Source organism: Nanorana parkeri, unplaced genomic scaffold, assembly GCF_000935625.1.
Source record: "Nanorana parkeri isolate BGI_ZX_2015 unplaced genomic scaffold, ASM93562v1 scaffold518, whole genome shotgun sequence".
Classification (NCBI taxonomy): Eukaryota; Metazoa; Chordata; class Amphibia; order Anura; family Dicroglossidae; genus Nanorana; species Nanorana parkeri.
Genome location: NW_017306786.1, coordinates 14,021 through 34,300, shown reverse-complemented (window position 1 = coordinate 34,300; position 20,280 = coordinate 14,021). Strand labels below are relative to the sequence as shown.

The following is a 20,280-nucleotide window of genomic DNA, read 5'->3' as shown; positions in this document are numbered from 1 at the left end:
GTAGAAATGCATTGTTTAAGTGTATTGAAAGGCAAAACTTTTTTTAGTTTTGAATAAAGGTTTTTAATGTTGTCTTTGTTCCTTGTGAGGCAATTCCCTATCTCAATGTGCCCTCGTGACCATTCTCCCAGGGACTGAAAGAGTAGGGGTAGTAAGCCAGTCAACATTAAGTGAACTAAATATGATTAGAACAAACCAGATCTATATTTAGACAAAAATGTTAAATAAAAGAAAAAAAGTGGAGATTTGTTCCGGTGACAGCTAAGAGGGGAATTCCCTTATTTTGAGTAGATTTCCGCTTACTTCCTGGTGTGTCTATGAGACAAGAAGTTAAGGTAATTCTCCCAAATGGGATGCATATGGGAAAAAACCTTTTAACCAGTCTGTACTCTATCTAAAACAAAACAACATAAAGTTTTGGCTTTAGATATATTGTTAGCCTTGATCCACTGGTTTTTCGTTAATATTTTTTTCAAATAACCCTTTCCTTTATAATATTACAGTAAATGGTGCAGAATATGAGCAATTCAGCATTTGGACAACATACTAGTGCAGAATAACAACATTTTTTTCTACAATTCAAGCCCCAGATATTCACCTTTTGGGTGCCACCATCTTGCTTCTCACACAGATGCCACGTCAAAGACCCCTCTACCCTTTATGTGGATGTCATGTGTCTCTGCTTTCTGCAAACATGAGCAGTATAGTTAGTGGATACAATGAATATAAGGGCTAGACTGTTGACTAAACACATTACATACAAATATTTCAGATTTTTCAGAAAGTAGGAGTGTATGTGAAATAGGTTATTAGAAGGGAGCCACCATGTATACATACTTAGGGAATGGAAAGGTACATTGTAAGTGTTATGAATACTCTGTCAAATGTCAATTAGTTGTGTTATAATTCTACAGTGTGCCTGTCTCCTATGGTGTACTTTGACTGTGCTAATCAACCTGCCGGCACAAAGGGATCTGAGTGCCAGAAGAGTTGCCAGACCCTTGACATGAACTGTGTAAGTAATCATTTTCAGACATCTTAAAAATATATTTTGGCTGGCTGACTTAATATTATGGCCCTTAAACGATACAGAAACATTTAAAGCGAACTGCATTGAGAACAATATGGATGCCACTGTTATTACTCACTAAAATTTTAGTTGCTTGACTGAGTTAGATACATTAAGACACTGACCTGGAAAGAGCACGCAGTTCAGGAAAATCAGGGTGAACTGAATTTCTAATCTGTGTAAGTCAGTGACTTATGGGGCTATTCACAAAAGGGCGAAGAGTTTGGAGAATGCAGGAGAAGTGAATAATCTAGGACAACATAGCTGAACTGGAAAGGAAGCTGAAGTGGAGAATTTTTCCAAATCAGCGATTTTGTCCTAGATTGCTCTCTTCTCCTGCCTTCTCCAAACCCTTCACCCTTTTGTAAATAATCCTGTTAGAAAGTACTGAAACTAATGGTTTAGCATGTTATCCAGAGAATTATTATAAGAACAGCAGTGACAGCTTCCACACTTCCTCACTAGAGGTTTCCATGCCATGTGTAGGATCTTTGGCTACAAGCAATTTACTTACTGTCTATGCTGTGCAATGCTGAATGCTGGAATGTCCATAAATGTTTGTAATATTGAGTCTTTGGGGTTGATTTACTAACCTTATAAACACACCACGAACATATATAAACCTCTGTAGTGTGTTCCTTCCCAGCATGATCTATGGGTGGAATCTAAACACCTTTGTAGTGTGTACACACCCAGCAGGTGTGTTGTGCAAAGCCCTGCATGAATTGCAAAGTGATGTTGTGTAAATTAGCTCTATGTTGTGTTGCTTGCGTTGATGAATGCAGGAATGTAAAAGCATGAGCTAACCATTTTTGTCTAAACTGTGAAGCAGCATTATATATGCATCATGTGCATGATTTTTCCATATATGGCATTAGTGGAAATATGCTTTTAGAGACTTTTTGGTTGATAAATACGTTTTGCTGTGTGAAAATCACACGCACCTGGCGCGTGCGTGTGTTTAGGTTAGTAAATCACCCCCTTTGGCTCTGTATTCGTCCTTCCTGCTGCCATTATTAGCACATTCTAATATCACAAGGCAGCATTCTTCTTGCTGTTCTTGGATTGCTGTTCTTGGATTAACAAAAGAGAGTGTAAAACAAGAAAAAGTTCCTGGTGCTGGCTTATCAACATCAGTGATTGACTTAAAAAACCAAACACAACCAGCTGCCATGGCTGTATTTATACTTTTTTCTCCTAGGCCAGCTCTCTTGTACCAATCCCCTTCCCCAAAACACATACACCTTGTTTCAGATTAAACTAAATACATTTAAAAAAATGACTAGATTTAATATTAGTTAACTGTACTGAAAAATAGAATAAACAAATTAGGGGTCCAGTCACCCAAAAGAAACATGTCCACAGAGGCCCAATCTGAATAGTACTGACAACCAGAAACATGTTTGGTGAGACACAATCAATACTGTACTGGTACCATCAAGAAACACAGAAACTCATCAGTATCTTACTGATACAACCACAAACAAGTTAGATGGGACAAAATTAGCACCTTATTTATAGGGGAATTAAAAAAATATATAATAGGAATTACTAATTTATCCTCCAAATGATCATTACTGGCACAGCCAAATTAGTGTAAAAGTATTTTCAACCAAAATATTATGTGTATATAATGTCAAACAACATGAAGCCATACTTCTAATTATGCAAGTACTGTTAATTGTAATAATAATGCAGAAAGGCTACACTAAGGTTAGGGGAATTTGGTTTTACGAGGTGAGATGCTGTTCCTGGTGTAATATATAGCAGCACGCAGCATACAAATACACAGTTTACAAACTGAGGATATACAGGTGAAACTCGAATAATTAGAATATCGTGCAAAAGTAATTGCAGTAAGTGCTGCAAAAGGGGCCCAAACCAAGTATTGAGTACATATGCATGCTTGTACTTTTCAGAGGTCCGATATTGTTCTATGTACAATCCTTGTTTTATTGATTGCATGTAATAATCTACCTTTTTGAGATTGTGGATTTGGGGTTCTTGGGGTTTTCATGAGCTGTAAGCCATAATCATTACAATTATGACAAATCACGGCTTGAATTATCTTGCTTTGCATGTAATGAGTCTATCTCATATATTAGTTTCACCTTTTAAGTTGCATTAGTGAAATAAATGAACTTTGCACGATATTCTAATTATTCGAGTTTCACCTGTATATTGATTATTATAACCTGCGTGATTATTCATTATTATTAGCAGCATGTCAAAAGGCCTAAATCGAAAATATATATACACACACACACGGTATATAGCCTATTGACAACAGCAAGCAATGTAATTTTACAGTGGTCTGGGTGCTGAGCCGCCCCCAGTAGCTTTGGTGCCCTAGGTTATTGGCTAGGTACCCTACCCAGAAATCCAGCCTTGCTGATCACTCAGGTCACTATATAGTATAGTTATATTAAAGTAGTCAACAATTCATTTTAATCAATGGCATAAATGATCTTTCTATATGCGTTGGATTATTTCTCATACAGAAAAAGCTCACAGTGAATACATTAAACTACAAAAAAAAGGATTTTGTGGTTTTGAATACAGTATGGAACATCTTAGCATTTCTGCTAGGTTTCACTTAATATGTCCCTTTTGGGGAGCTATACCCAAAATTTCTCTCTGGGTGACATTGCCATTGTCAAGTGACAGAGAGTAAATTTCAAGAGTGGTGATGCAGATAGTATTACCAGCCCTTTTCTATGTTAGCTGACATACAAGAAAAGGTTGTGGCTGAATATTTTAAGCATTAACAAAATTATATTTTTAAAAAATTGGCATGAATATTGGTTGTAGAAAATAAAATCCTTCATTGATATTATTGGCATTCTTTATGTATAAGGGTCTTTCAAAATCGTTGCTGTCTGTTACAGTATAGCACACAATGCGTTTCTGGCTGTTTGTGTCCAACTGGACTGATCGCTGATGGAAATGGAGGATGTGTGGAAGAGCAACAGTGTCCATGTATCCACAACAGCATCCCTTACTCACCTGGAGCCGAAATCAAGGTTGGATGCAATACTTGGTGAGTCTATAAAGCAAGGACAGAATGTCAGGTATATATCTTATTGTACATTGATATTTGTATGACAATTTACTCTTCTGTCTAATTGCAGCGCCTGTAAAAACAGAATGTGGGACTGTACTAGCGAGCTTTGTATGGGCACCTGTGCTGTATATGGAGATGGCCACTATCTTACCTTTGACAAGAAATCATATGTCTTTAACGGAGACTGTGAATATACTTTGGCTCAGGTAAGTAAACTACAGAGTTTGATTAAGTATAGCACTGCACAAACTTAGTTAACCGCAGCTACACAAGTTTATGTCATATCTGTTGAAATTGGAAAAAAGTGACTACTTTATCTAAATATACTTAATTATCATTAAGATGAACAGTGGGGAATTCTAGTGTAATTCCTAATAGGATACATAAAGCAGAGCCCTCTTGTGGGAAGTCTCCAACAAGATTTTCACCATACCTTCTAGCTGTCATCTCCCTTACGAACACATGGGCCCTGTAGACATTTCACAGATACAGAATCAGCATTTCAATGTCTATATGTGCAGTTTTTAAATACACATGCAAAGGGGCAAGTGTAAGGGTAGGGCTTGTAGGCAGAGAACAGCTTTAGGCGGTGAGGGACATCTGTTAAAATTTTTATTTTGTTTATGGGTACTAATCTGTTGCTTCCTTTATTTTTATTGTAAGTTAGGGACAGATTTATTTGTTGTACTCATTTTGTGTAATACATTTGCTGCTATGAAAATAAACATAGTTGATCATATTTAAAAAGAGCCCCTTAGTACTTCTAAATTCTGTGACTTTTCTAAGGTTGAATTTTGTCCCTATAAAATAAGTGCTCGAAGTTGCGGCACAAGAGAAAAGCAAGGTGGTCTGTAATTATTTGGTCGTTTGATCACAAAAATATAAACTGTCACTTTAGTAGGAAAACAGGCCAAAGGATTAATGCTAACATATCTATGTGCCAAATAAACATGCAGAATGCTGATTTAAAACACAAACTGCATTATTAAATATCTGTAAAAAAATAAGTAAAGGCAAGGCACGTCAAGACAACTGGACTTGCTGTATTTTTCAAGACATTTCACTGGTCATCCGACCAGCTTTCTCAATTCAGAATGACTTGTACAAGAATTCTCTGGGAATAAATATGGTGAATGTTGCTCCAATCATCGATCTGGTATTCATAACCAGCATGGGGTCAGAGACCTCATGGAGGTAAGGTGTTGATTGCATTTGCATAATTGGAGCTAGGAAGTGTTATTAGCCTGTCCAGAAATGGCCTCATTCACACCTCGTTTAAACCACTACTCCTCCCTGTCTAGGATGTGCACTTGACTGTCCTTAAAGTGACCTTTTTAAGCTGGTCAAATGACCAGTGAAACATCTTCAAGAAAAATACAGCAAGTCCAGTTGCCTTGACTTATTTTTTACATATATATCATGACCTGGATGAATGAGAACCTTCACAGGCATATTGCATTATTAAATGTTCCCCATTCTATTCTGTTTTCATGTGAGTGGAAATCACTCATCTCATAGTTCTCCTTTAAGGACGATCAATTGCGCCAATGGCACTCAGTACTTTCAGATCCCTAACCTTTGTTTCTAAATGGCTTTTGGGTTACATTTAAATACAAAAAAAGACTAATAATAAGACTAAAACATTACATATTTATGAAATGATATAGAGGGTTATTCACAAAGCTGCCAAAGGCAGCCGAGTGCATAACCCAGCCGAAGTGAAGTGAGCCCAACTTCTGGCTTGTACGGCTGATTTCAGCCGTACATCGGCTAAAATTAGCTGTACATCGGCTGCCTTCGGCCAGCCGAACATGCTCTGCATTAGTGATGGGCTGAACAGGCCCGAGTTTGGTTCAAATTCAAACTTTAGAACATCCTAAAAGTTAAAATTTGAACTCGAACTCAATGCAAATTAATGGGGGTAGAACATTCAGAAATGATTGTCCCCTTTAAGAGGTCTTATATGCAAGTTATTGGCCCTAAAAAAAGGCATGGAGGTCCAGGTACTGCACTAGCGCACAGGAATCAATGAAAAAAAACGCTTTTAAACGAGCAGTGATTTTTACATCACTTAAAGGGTAAGCATAAAAATGAAAAATGCCTTTAACTATAGTGCCTGGGGGGTTCCCTTAAACTGCCTGTAAAGTGGCAGATCTGTACAATGAATAGAACTTGCTGCAGCAAAAAGTGACATTTAAAAATAAAAAAATAAAATTTCAATTGCCAGTAATTAGTGTTCCTTTAATCTTTTAGACAACTGCTTGGAGAGGCAGCCTGTCCTTTTTGGCCTTTCCAACATGATGCTTTTTGCAATAGACTGCAATAATCCACTGATAGAATTGACTGTTATAATTGACTGCTATAATAGACCAGTATGACTGACTGCTATAGTACAGAATGCTGCATAGAACTCTGATATAGAACTCTGACATAGAACTCTGATATAGAACTCTGTATACAACTCTGGTATAGAAATCTGATATAGAACTCTGATATAGAACTCTGCTACAGAACTCTGCGATAGAACTCTGCTATAGATTCTCTCTATTTGAACTCTATTTGGACTTTGCCCAATCAAGGCTCTAACAGAGTACTGAGCCCTGATTGGGCAATGTCTTGCACCTGACCTGTGGTCAGGTGCAAGCCTTTACCCAATTAGGACTTCACAAGGCGCATGGCCTTGTGGGATGTTGAGCCGTCGAACAGACCGCATATTCCATTCAAACTCACATTCGACTCAAACATAAAGCCCATCCCTACTCTGCATGTTCGGCTGAGCCGAAGTGCAGAGGAACTTCGACTGAACCGAAGGGCTCCGGCGGCCGAAGAGAGCCGAAGGATCAGCCAGAGCTACGGCTGTATCCTTCGGCTCAATAGTGAATAACCCCCATAGTTTAGAAAGCTATACATGTGTACCATCCTTATGAAGAATGTAGTAGATTTGCAGTTTTTTTCAAATATAAAAATGCATAAATCACTAGTGCCTGGATTTTTTAATTGTGTGATTCTTTGCATATCACACAGACCTTCCTATAAATACTCAGGCTAATAAAAAAAATGTGTATCACTAATTCCTCTGAACTGATCATGACCATTGTTTGGCTACAACAAACAAAAACAAATGCATTCCACTTATGTCACCTTTACGTCTATAATTGTACAGTAACATTACCATATAATATTGAACTAATGAAAATGTATCAGTTGTGCTTAGTTACATTTAAGAGTATGAACTGCTAAAAATAACTAACCTAATGTTTTTCTTAACTTGAACATGTAGGACTACTGCAGCAATGACCCTAACAATGGAACTTTCCGTGTCATCACTGAGAACATCCCATGTGGTACCACTGGAACCACCTGCTCTAAAGCAATCAAAGTTTTCCTTGGTGTAAGTTATCATATTTGCTGAATATATCACTATTGTTGCATATATCTTGTGTGCCCATACATGATTAAGATGAGAACAATATAATAATTTTAAAAAAGCTGACCAAAATCACTATGGGTTTACTTTTTTGTCTTGCAGAATTATCAACTTATACTAGCTGAAGAAAAATTTGAGGTTGTACAACTTAGTGTTGGAAAATATGTGCCATACAAGGTGCGTCAGATGGGCATCTACATGATTATTGAAGCTCTCAATGGTTTGGTCTTGGTGTGGGACAAGAAAACTAGTATATACATCAAATTGGAGCCAAGCTTCCAGGTAATTCACCTTTGAATTATTAATTCAGTAAATGTTTGTCTACAAGTAGGTGGCTCCTTAAACTTTTTTTCTTTCTAGGGTCAAATCTGTGGTCTGTGCGGTAACTACGATGGCAATTTTGTCAATGACTATACCACCAGAAGTTTGGCCGTAGTTGGAGATGTGATGGAGTTTGGTAACAGCTGGAAGCTGTCTCCGAGTTGTCTGGATACTGTAGAACTAGGAGATGTCTGTGCAAGCAACCCATACAGAAAAGCATGGTCCCAGAAACAGTGCAGTATCATCACCAGCAATACATTCACAGCATGTCACTCCCTGGTAGGTTTTATTATATTTCAGATTGGAAACGATGTACAGCTATTCAAAGTAGCCAATTGTACTATTAAAACTATTTGTGACATATTTTTTAGTATATAGACTTCTCATAATTTCACTTTACCTAAAGGGTATGTCCAATGTAAAGCTAAATTCCAGCAAAAAATAAATAAAAATTAATAGGCATTAATAGTAACAATAAAACACAGGTTTTGCATCAGTACACACCATCATTCTGGAGCTGTCCCCCATAATACTTTTTCGTATGCTCTTAGATGTCTCTTATCTTCTGGTTTAAGTGACAACTATCATCATTAAAACTACTGCCCCTGAGCCCAGGCTGTCATAGGCCTACCATATAAAAAATATATGTAATAAATGCACTATATTACCAAAAGTATTGGGACACCATCCAAATCATTGGATTTAGGTGTTCCGTGAAGTTTCCTTGCTACTAAATATTCCACGGTCACCTGTTAGTGGTATTATAACAAAGTGGAAGCAACTGGGAACAACAGCCATGAAGTGGTAGGCCACGTAAAATGACAGAGCGGGGTCAGCGTATGCTGAAGCGCACAGTGCGCAGAAGTCGTCAACTATCTGCAGAGTCAATAGCTACAGACCTCCAAACTTCATGTGGCCTTCAGATTGGCACAACAACAGTGCGTAGAGAGCTTCATGGAATGGGTTTCCATGGCCGAGCAGCTGCATCCAAGCCTTACATCACCAAGTGCAATGCAAAGCATCGGATGCAGTGGTGTAAAGCGCGCTACCACTGGACTCTAGAGAAGTGGAGATATGTTCTCCGGAGTGACGAATCACACTTCTCTGTCTGGCAATCTGATGGATGTGTCTGGGTTTGGAGGTTGCTAGGAGAATGGTACTTGCCTGACTGCATTGTGCCAAGTGTAAAGTTTAGTGGAGGAGGGATTATGGTGTGGAGTTGTTTTTCAGGGGTTGGGCTTGGCCCCTTAGATCCAGTGAAGGGAACTCTTAAGGAATCAGCATACCAAGACATTTTGGACAGTTTCATGCTCCCAACCTTGTGGGAACAGTTTGGGGATGGCCCCTTCCTGTTCCAACATAACTGCGCACAAGTGCACAAAGTAAGGTCCATAAAGACATGGATGAGCGAGTTTGGGGTGGAGGAACTTGACTGGCCTGCACAGAGTCCTGACCTCAACCCGAGAGAACACCTTTGGGATGAATTAGAGTGGAGACTGGGAGCCAGGCCTTCTCGTCCAACATCAGTACCTGACCTCACAAATGCGCTTCTGGAAGAATGGTCAAACATTCCCATAGACACACTCCTAAACCTTGTGGACGTCTTCCCAGAAGAGTTGAAGCTGTTATAGCGGCAAAGTGTGGGCCAACTCAATATTGAACCCTATGGACTAAGACTGGGATGCCATCAAAGCTCATGTGCGTGTAAAGGCAGGTGTCCCAATACTTTTGGCAATATAGTGTATATGTATCAAATATTACCTGGCTCTCAGATAATTCCATACATATAAAAATATAGTTTCTTTCATCTGTGATATCTAATTTTTACCTGGTAATGAATATTGTTTAGAATATTATTTCCAAACCTACTTCTAGTGATCATACAGTAGAACTATGGCCTCCTTTAAAAAACAGATATGTGCTGCAGAACATAATTATGAGTGCATCTGCAATTACAGTTTTCTCTTTATTCCCTGTGAAAGTACCACAAATATATATTGAGCCTGTCCATGAAGTCCACCAAATGCAGCTTCCTGTGATTGTGTTGCACCAATGCTGAACTGCTTCTGAATTTAGAGCAGAGTTGCCACTCTCGTGTATACTGGGCCTGCTTACACTACAGTGGGATGAATAAATCTTCAGGGGCTTCTTATCAACATTGTCACCATTCACACATTGGGACTAGTAGCTTTTCATTCTCCCCCTGACCACACCATGTCCTGCCTACTGCTTCCTGGATGGACAGCACTATCTGTTGCTGAAACCCTGCCACTCTGAGAGGCAGTGTCTGGGAGGGGAATCGTGTGAGACACAGATAAAGGAGGATTTGTCTCAGTCAGGGAAGGTAAAGGAAGCTTTTTGACTACTTTATGAGGCTATGTATCACAGAGTAACTGGATTTGATTGAATTGTACACATGTGTGAATGTGGCTTTCACTTTAGTGAGTATGCTTATTTCTCCAACCACAGGTGAATCCACTGAAATATTATGATGCATGTGTCACTGACGCATGTGCCTGTGACACTGGTGGAGATTGTGAGTGTTTCTGTACTGCTGTAGCTGCTTATGCCCAAGCCTGTAGTGAGGCTGGAGCTTGCATCAACTGGAGAACACCCACCATGTGCCGTAAGTAGATTTATATCTTCAAAACAAGCTATTATACTAATGTATACAATCATAAGTAATGATTATAACAATAATATTGAATTTCTTTACACCCACAGCAATTTTCTGTGATTACTACAACCAGCAAGTTCTGTGCGAATGGCACTACAAATCATGTGGTGCACCATGCATGAAGACCTGCAGAAACCCCAAGGGTACATGCTATCATAACCTGCCAGGCTTGGAAGGTAAATACACTGTAATTGTAAACTGACATTGGCTTCAGCATAGATGACACAATTTACTTCTAGAACTCTGCAAATTCTTTAAATATTTATAATTCCAGCAAACAAGTAGATGTATTGGCATGGCCTTTGCAGCACTGATATTGTTTTTACTGCTTACTCAATTTATTGTGAGCATTGACATTGGAATAAGTGCAGTAACATAGGAAACCAATCACAAAATAAAAAAGCTGACTTGCTTTTTATTACTTTAAAACGTCACCTAGAAATACTATTGTATTTGACAGAAGAATATAGAGACACTGGTATGTCCTTATGAAACGATAACTAGAAATCTGCAAAATAGTGCACTTCTATGTAACTTTTTTGAAGAGGGGGGGATTCAAGTGTTGGGAATGCCCTTCCCCAGTAATAAGTAAAGAAAAAGTCCCAAACCAAGATCTCTGCAATGTAACAACCCGTTTCATCTTACACACAAATCAGGCATATTCATGAAGCAGTAAATGTGACATTTAGTCAATATTTACTGAAGGTGAATCTTCCTGGTTCATGGTTTTAATTTACAGGGAATTATTAAGCACCTGTGAATGTTAAGTGAATCACACATGTATCCCTTTATAAATATGCTCCTTACTTGCCTCTACCTACTTACAGTAGGGCAAGTTGTAAAATCATGTACTAAACCTCATGTACTGAACCTCACTTCAGTCCTCTGAACTGCACTACATACACCATCCATTTACATCAACAGCGAAAGTGAGCCTTGCACTCAAGACCATCATTGAAAAATTATTCTAAAATGACTTTCTTTGGCTTAATAAAATGTATAATTTTCTGTCTCTTTTGTACAGGTTGTTATCCCAACTGCCCACCCGAAAGACCTTACTTTGATGAGGATAGAATGGAATGTGTTTCAATTTGTCCTTGCTACTCGATTAATGGAACAGTATACAATATTGGTGACAACATGCCTCGCAATACTGATGAAAGCATCTGCACCACATGGTAAGTAGAAGTGGTAAAATGAAAAAAAAAAAAAACGTATATCTGTAGTATGCAGTGTGTACATACAGTATACTGTATATATATATACTGTATTTTTCGCTCCATAAGACGCACCTGTCCATAAGACGCACCTAGATTTAATAGCCTGGTATGAGTGGGAGGGTAGGGAACGCTGGTACTACATGTATTGTTTAGAGGCAGTGAAACAAGTTTATTTACCGCCTCCAAAATGCCACTGCCCTTGTTGCCTGCGTCTAACTTCTGCTTCTGCTGAGACTCCTCCCTTTCCCTGTCATGTGGCATGACATAGGAAGGTGAGAAGCCGGTCAGACACAGAAGTTAGACAGCGGCAGCACGGGCATCAGCATTATGGAAGAGGTAAATAACGCTGCTTCCCTGGCTCTCTACACACACACACACACACATCACCCTGCGGGAGCCGCTGCACGCGTGTGGTGTGTGTGAGTAAAACAAACGACAAACGCACTCAACAATTTGTTACCAGTTGTACAGTAAGGTGCACACGAAATGGGCTTTGAACAGTAGAACAGTAGAAAGGCATCATGGCACACTCACAAACTAGCATGTAAAACAACTTGTCTCACCACACACAACTTGTGTGTGTGAGTGACAGCTGAGGCAGCAGGTCTGCTGGTGCAGGAGATTGTCGAGACCTGGAGGAATATTCGCTCCATAAGACGCACAGACATTTTTGCCCGCCTTTGGGGGAAAAAAAGCTGGTTAACATTACAGTAGATGGCAAGTATATGCACATGACGATAATCAAGGGGGACGTATTATTAGGCCATTGCAGCAAACATTTTTTTAAAATGAATTTTCAAACATTAATTTAAAACGTTATTTTAGTATGGTCAGGGACCGCCGATTCCTTGATCAGTTATTTTTTTCTCTCCAGGTGGTAGGTGGGGGTCTAATGAAAAGGGGAAAAGATGATAGTTGTATAATACTGGAAGCAGTGTTAGTACTAGGTTCACTTCTGGCAGTGCCCATAGGGTGCAAGTCTCAGGCATGATGACATCATTCAATCACAGGAATATGAAGGTAATTTGGAGGGTTGACAAAGGAATTTCAAATTCAGTAATTCTGCATTACTGTCCATGGCTCTCCATGAAACAACTCATTATCACAAGCATTGGCAGGATCAACAGGTAAAAACTTGGAGTAGAAGGGGAACTTTACAGGATGTGAAATGACTATTGCTTTAGGTGGAGTTTTGCTTTGAGACAGTGGCATAACAATCGCCATAGCGACCCAGGTGGCTGCTATGGGGCCTGGGCACAGGGGGGCCCGGCCAGGGCATCCCTCTGATGCCGTGTGGGCCGCCTGGGTCGCTATGGCATGTAAGGGTGCTGGCTGTCACTGACACAGCTCAGCAGCGGCTGTGAAGATCACTGTGTCAGTGACAGCCAGCAGCTGCGGCAGAAGAGGCCTGCGTTCACAGAGAAGGAGGAGGCAGAGGCCCGCCTAAGAGCAACTACGCCTCCGTTTACATCACTTGCCAGCAACCTAAGAGCAGGCGGGGCCCATCTATAATAGAGGAGGCGGGGCCCGGGGACAGAAGAGGAGGCGGGGCCCGGCAAGCACGGAGGCAGACAGCGCTGACAGGTAAGCAGTGTGCAGCCCATCTGAGACCCTGCAGAGCCCACTATAGAGAGTTGGTGGGCTATGGTGGGCTCTGCAGGGTCACTCTCAGGTGGGCTGTTTGGTATATCAGGTGGGCTCCGTAAGTGGCATAACTAGCAATCACGGGGCCTCATACAAAATTTTCCTATGGGGCCCTGTGATTTCTAGTTACGCCCCTGCTTTGAGTAAAAACTTCTTCTCATAATAATCAATATAGATGCAGATATAAGTAACCTACATTTCCTATAAAAGCTGATCTTGACCCTACTTCTAACTCCTAAGATTTCCTATTGTTAGTAAGGCTGTCCATTATTAAAGGAACCAATAGAAGGCTTGGAAGGCATGAATGGTCAGGGTCAAGAAAGTCAAAATTTTCATATAAATTCAGCTACATATACCTCTGATTTTGTTTTGACATGCCGTTTTTACTATAGCTAACCTCTGCTTTATTTATTTTTTCATCACATGCTTACTTTGAATTGCCCAGGTGTGCCCAGGAGTTCACTTTAAAACTACCTTCCAAGAGAAATGCAATATAAGAGTTATTATACTGGTATGTAAAAAATAATGCCTCATTTTTTATTTTATTTTCTAGCATGTGTACTAAGGACGGCAGAGCGTGTGCAATTGAAGGTAAGCTTACAATAGATCTACTGCTCTTTTAGATATATATGTATATATATATATTAACATATAATAATCTTGTAACCTGAACTATAGGGAACCCTCTGCCTGTGTGGTAGTCTGAAATCCATTTGCATATATGAGTCTTCTATAGCACCAAAATATTAGAATTGTCCAGCTTCTATAAAAAGTATTACTTTTAGGTGGCGCTGCTTTGATATTAAAGAAGTAATGAATCATTGTATTGAGGATTATGCTACCTCCTAAATCATTGCATTTTCTTGAATATTTACAGTTTCATTGATGAAAATATAACTTTCACTATATTTCCGACATTGTGACAGGAGGCCTGTGGCTCTCCTACACAGGAGCCATAATATCTGCCCCTCTCTCCTGTTGTCTATTCACAGAGAGCTTTCTATTTTGTGAATTTTTCACATAACACAAAGGAATCTGTGAATAGACAAGGGGTAGAGAAGGGACACACAAATGACAGTACAGCTTCTGTGTAAGACAGCCACAGCTCTGCTGTCACAGCATGAGAAGTATAGCAAAAGCTGTACTTCCTGGCATCAATAACATTATGAATAGTCAATTTTCTCTATGTGAAGGAGTCAAAAGTAGCAGGCTAAGATGACTTTACTAAATATACAATTCAGAGTGCAAGATAGCAGATAGAAAGCAGTCTTTACAACCATATAGAGATATCAGTCTTAAGGATAAAAAGTATAAGAAAACCTTTTGGCACCTACAGAAATCATTTCTGCAATAGTTACAAAATCACAAATAACACAAACTATGTTTTTGTTTTTTTTAAATCAATGTAACAAATAAAACTTATTATTTACAAAGGCATGTGGCCTTTTAGGTCCAAACCAACCTCTATAAAGCTGAACATCAGTGTTAGAAAAAAAAAGTTAAATATGCAGCCTAACACAGTTAAAAAAAAGTTAAAAACAAAAAGCTGCTTTTGCTGAAATGCCGCTCCTTCAGTACAGAACTTTCTCTCAAAGTACTTTTTCTCTGCCACTAGATGGCACCATTCTTCTAGGTTGAATGACTTATTTAACCCACTTCCTCTGAGATCAGACTCTCATGGGCCCACCCTTCTGGTGGTGTAGCCTGGGCTCAGAATAACTGCAGGACAGAACATTTCTCACATGTCATTTTGTGTGTTACATTCTGTGCTGCAGTAAGGACCACACATGGCCACGCTGGACAGATCTTAGAAAAAAAAATGTGCGGGGGGTTATGCCTCAGGAAGAGGGGAAAAGGGTGGGAAGTTAACTAAAGCTAGACTTTTTTCATTCTGCCATTAGTACAGGAGAGTCTAAGCTTTCATATTCAAATGCAGCTATTTTTGAGACTTAGATACACTCGCAATGGCTTATAAGGTTTATTAGAGACTACAACTAAAGCTTAACTTCATGCAAACAGTTAAAACACACTTACAATATTTCACTGATTTTTAGGGCCTGTTTTGATGGGCTTTTGTTCAATTCATAACTGCTTCTTTCCACATATAAATCTATGGGAATGCAGAAACAACTTGAAACAGGTTAATGCAGCTTAGACGGAGGTAAAATACAGGTCAGAATGCACCTGCCAATAATTTCAAAATGGTCTCCAAAGTGACACAAACTGATGTCAAAAGCACTGTACATTTGTCAATTGGCACAAGGCCCAAAGTCTGGCAATTCAGGCCCTTCCCAAACCAAATGAACATTCATTTCACAAAGTGAACAGTCTTTACTCCTTTAATAAACCAACTCCTTTGTGTTGTAATATCAATCTATAGACTAATAAAAGTATATGTTAACTCTAACAATTAACTGCTTTTACTTGGTACATTTTGGCCCACTAAATATATCAATGAAAGTGTTTTGTTATATCTGTTCAATAAGTGCAAATAATACCTGTTGATCTTGCCAGCAGTCTTGTGAGTTGATAACTTCCTATGCTCTCTGCCTGTGGACAAGGAAGGGTTATGGAGACCAGGAGTTTGGAGGAGCTAAAGCGTGGTCTGTGCTCCTCGTTATCCATCAGAAATAAAATAGGCAGGTCTGACACCCCATGCTTAGGAATGCAGAGCTAAAAATATGCTTTGTTGTCATGTCCAAGAGCTTCTATATTTCTGGCACATCAACAGTTATTTTTCTGTACTTGCAGTGTTTTAAAGGGACGAAGCATAGGGAAATATGCATGTATTCCAGACGTGTACTACATATATATTTTTTATTTTACTTTGATATATACTTAAATTTAAGTTATGAGTTTTTTTTACAGTTTATTTCCATGTATTTGGCAGACTGTTGTGTGTATGAAGGAACCATGTACAAATCTAATCAAGTTGTGTACAACACCACTGATGGAATGGGAGGCTGCATTGTAGCATACTGTATTAATGGAAAAGTCAGTGGTACTGTCACATCTTGCTCAACAACTGCACCAACTACAGTTTTCAGCTTTTCTACGACAACTCCTGTATCAACCACAACCACCCCAGGTAATGTATTAAGGAGTAATGCAGTAAGGTAATGCAGTAAGGTTCATGACTTCTAACAACACATTTTTCATTCAGAATGAAAATGCAGAAAGGTAGATACAAAAAACAGTGTATCACTTAACACCTACCATGCCATAGTATAGAGATTGGAATTTTGTACCTGTGTGTATCCACTTCTCCTAATCTGAAACAGGTAAAAAAAAAAGTTTGGCTATGGAAGTTTTCTTTGCCTGGCTTCAGCATAAGATGCACATGATCTTATGTAGGAGATGAGCAGAAGAAACAAGTGGAAGACAAATATCAGGAAGGCACAGAAAATGAAATGCTGCTTTCTTGTGTCTGATCTTTGTTTGCGGATATACTGTTTTACAGGAAAAAAAAGGTTTATTACGACTTTGATCAGGAAATGAAGCTTATCTCAGAAAAATACCCACATCTGAGGATTCAGGACGAAAAAATAGACATTGCACAAAACCCAATTCTCCCCCATTATCAAGTTTGCCCTCAAAATTGGAAGATTTGTAAATGTTAACCTTCCATCTAAAGGTAGATTGTAGATCAATATAACCTTACCAAATCCTCACTCAAAGTGTATCTAAACCCAGAAAAAAAATGTAAAATATTGTAGCTTACTAATACTGAGGGTTAGTTCACACCATATGCAGTGCGTTCCGGTCCGATTCTGGCCGGAACGCACTGCATCGCATTGCGGCTGGCTCACTTTTTTGCCGGGCTCGTGTGAGCGATCGCATTGTGGCCAGAGTGCATGGCTACTGTGCCATTCACTTCAATGGCCCGTCACGCCCCCTCCTGCCCGGCAAAAAAGTGAGCCGGCCGCAATGCGATGCAGTGCGTTCCGGCCCGAATCGGACCGGAATGCACTGCATATGGTGTGAACTAACCCTTTAGGGCTTGTTTACACCAGCTGAATTCAGGTGTGTTATTTCATCCAAAATGCAAACACATTGAATTCCAGTTGAATTCAAGTGTTAAGTTCCAGTGCTTTTTAAAAAAAAACTGTTTTGCACAGGAGCGTGTCTAAATGCATTTAAACACAAGTGAAAATAATGTTTGCATACTATTCAAGGTTATGGAGTAAAAAAAGAAAAAGAAAAAAAAGGCAACATTAAAAACATGTTACAAACCCGTTACAAATGTGTATAAACACGTGTGTGAAAAATGCGCACTGAACGCAGGGATTATGATGTGAACAAGCCCTAAATGTGGCAGCTGCATTCATTTTAATTTTTTTTTCCTTTTTTTTCACCTGGTGATCCAGACAAATAACACACTTCCTGTCTCAGGCTGGCTTCACTCTATGGAGAAGCAATAGTAGATGTACTAGCAAATTTAGATAAACATGACTAACAAATTAAAACTGAACTCTTTTTAAACAGTTTTTTTTTGTCTTTCTTCTTTGTATAAAAGTTTTACACAAAGCTGACCATTGTAAATGTACCATGTCATACGTGTCATTGTTAAATGGTTTGTCTCAACCCTGTATCTGCCACTTTGGCTGGACAGCGTGTCTTGTTAAAGTATGATTAAAAAATTACTTACTGGCCAGATCACCAGGTTCAAATGAAGGGAAAAAACCCCTAAAAAAGGTAACTAATGCGGCCACATCTAACAAATAGTGTAGGGTGATGGCTAGACTCTGGTTCCAATCAATGCAGCAGATCTTCAGTTTGAAAGTACTTCTGCATCTCCTATTAACAAAAAAAAAAACAAAAAAAAACAAACTCCAAGTGTTTTTAAAAATTCAGCTTCCATACATTTATAACCCTTATGGACCAGAGCAATTTTTAAATTTGCACAATGGGTCCGTTGACACTGTTTATTCAGTGATACTTTATATAACAAAGTATTACATGCACTGTTTTTGGGACAAAGTGGGCTTTCTTTTGGCAATATTGCCTGTCAAAAATAATTTTATTATCTATGTAATATATAGACAAAAAGACATAAAACACGACAAATGTACTTTTTTTTCTGTTTTGACCAGTGTTGTTTTTTTGGTGTTTTTTTTTTAAAGTAGTTTTGCAGTACACAAACAGTATACATTCGATTCCATATTTTGCCGATTTTAAACTTGTAAAAGCCCTAACTAAGGACAGAAACCGCAGAATATCTAATGTACATTTAATAAACAAAAAGCCGTTTCCATGCCCTTACTAAACTGTTTCCACTTGTTACTGGTGTCTTTCCCTTACATCAGGGCCAAGCTCCAACAAATGCCACCCTTCTCTTTAATAAAAAGGGTACATATGGGCTTCAGTTTTCAAAAGAGCAATGTGTACAGCAACCATATGCAAAGCTTTCTGCAAGCTTAAATAATATTTGCTGAAGCCCCCAAGAAGTGCTGAGTCTTACTAAAGCCTGCGGGCAACATGATTAACTATTTAGCTGCCAGATCTGTTTTTACAGGGTTTGTTTTGTACACATTTTAAAATCCACATTTTAGGCCTGAGAATTACTTAACAATGCTTAATGGGACAATTTACAGAATAATGTCATATCTATAACAACCCCAAATGCTTTCAACTTAATAAAAAGACAAACAGCATTTTTTTTCTTTAATTTTGCTTTAAATTTATCTACAGGTGTAATTTAAACTCATTAATAACAGAACACACACATGAGCATAGTAGGGGCCATTACCAATAGCAAAATGCATTCAGAGTTAGAGAAAAAGAATGTCAGCAGTATTTACTTGATTTGTATGTACGTATTGAGAAAAGAGACTCGATAAGTAACAACATGAATAATCGTGACAGCTAAGCTGGCTGGGTGAACCACAAATTCCACAGTAAAGCACACTGAGAATATTAGAACATAACTAAATGACTCTGTATACACTTATATTACATTTATAAAACTATTATATTGTCACTAAAATGTACACTTTGATCCTTTTTTCCAGTGTGCACTGTAAGCATGAAAGACGCAGGTTGCACTTGGTCGAACTGGATTGATGTGGACTATCCTGGCCATGAAAAAGATAATGGGGATTTTGAAACTTTTGAAAACATAAAGAAAAAAGGAATTAGTATATGTTCTACACCTCAGAATGTAGAATGTAGAGCAAAATATTTTCCTGATGAGGCATTGGAAGATTTGGGTCAACAGGTGACATGCAGCAAATATGTTGGTCTAATTTGTCTCAATAGTCAACAGGCAGAAGGAGAAGTATGTTTCAATTATCAAATCAGAGTTCAGTGCTGTTCTTCAAACACAAATTGCACTATATCAACACCCTCTACTATAATAAGTACAGAAACAACTTCACAACAGACACCAACAATAGTAGAAAGAACTACTCCACACTATGTTTCTTCTACAACAAATGGAGCAAGTACGTCTACTGTCACCACAACAAAAACACCAAGTACAACCCCCTCTGTTTCAACAACATCAACCACAAGTGGAAAAACAACAACTACCTCTTCTACCGCCTCAACAAAAATAACCACCACTTCTACAACAAAGTCCACATCATTATCTACACACTCCATGCCTCCATCCACAACACAGTCAATTACAACATCTACTGTATCTACCACAACAAAAACACCAACCAGTACTTCTTCTGTTTACACGTCATCAACCACGAGTGGAACAACCTCCTCTAGTGCTTCTACAACCCAGACAACAAGTAAAACCACTACTTCTACTGTATCTACCACAGCAAAAACACCATCCAGTACTCCTTCTGTTTCCACTTTGTCCACCACGAGTGGAACAACATCCTCTAGTGCTTCTACAACCCC

General features: G+C 38.8%; 1 protein-coding gene across 1 annotated transcript in view; it reads left to right on the top strand.

The window, feature by feature from the left end:
• The window catches only part of LOC108790981 (mucin-5AC-like), a 38,873-nt gene extending 22,020 nt beyond the window's left edge, over positions 1 to 16,853 (top strand). The window contains exons 20-31 of the mRNA XM_018561341.1: positions 915 to 1,015; positions 3,958 to 4,109; positions 4,201 to 4,339; positions 7,414 to 7,524; positions 7,663 to 7,842; positions 7,921 to 8,160; positions 10,351 to 10,507; positions 10,606 to 10,734; positions 11,583 to 11,736; positions 13,976 to 14,013; positions 16,313 to 16,510; positions 16,777 to 16,853. Coding sequence (XP_018416843.1) covers positions 915 to 1,015; positions 3,958 to 4,109; positions 4,201 to 4,339; positions 7,414 to 7,524; positions 7,663 to 7,842; positions 7,921 to 8,160; positions 10,351 to 10,507; positions 10,606 to 10,734; positions 11,583 to 11,736; positions 13,976 to 14,013; positions 16,313 to 16,510; positions 16,777 to 16,853 — 1,676 coding nt within the window. The remainder of the gene's footprint in view (positions 1 to 914; positions 1,016 to 3,957; positions 4,110 to 4,200; positions 4,340 to 7,413; positions 7,525 to 7,662; positions 7,843 to 7,920; positions 8,161 to 10,350; positions 10,508 to 10,605; positions 10,735 to 11,582; positions 11,737 to 13,975; positions 14,014 to 16,312; positions 16,511 to 16,776) is intronic.
• Positions 16,854 to 20,280: the final 3,427 nt, after the last annotated feature.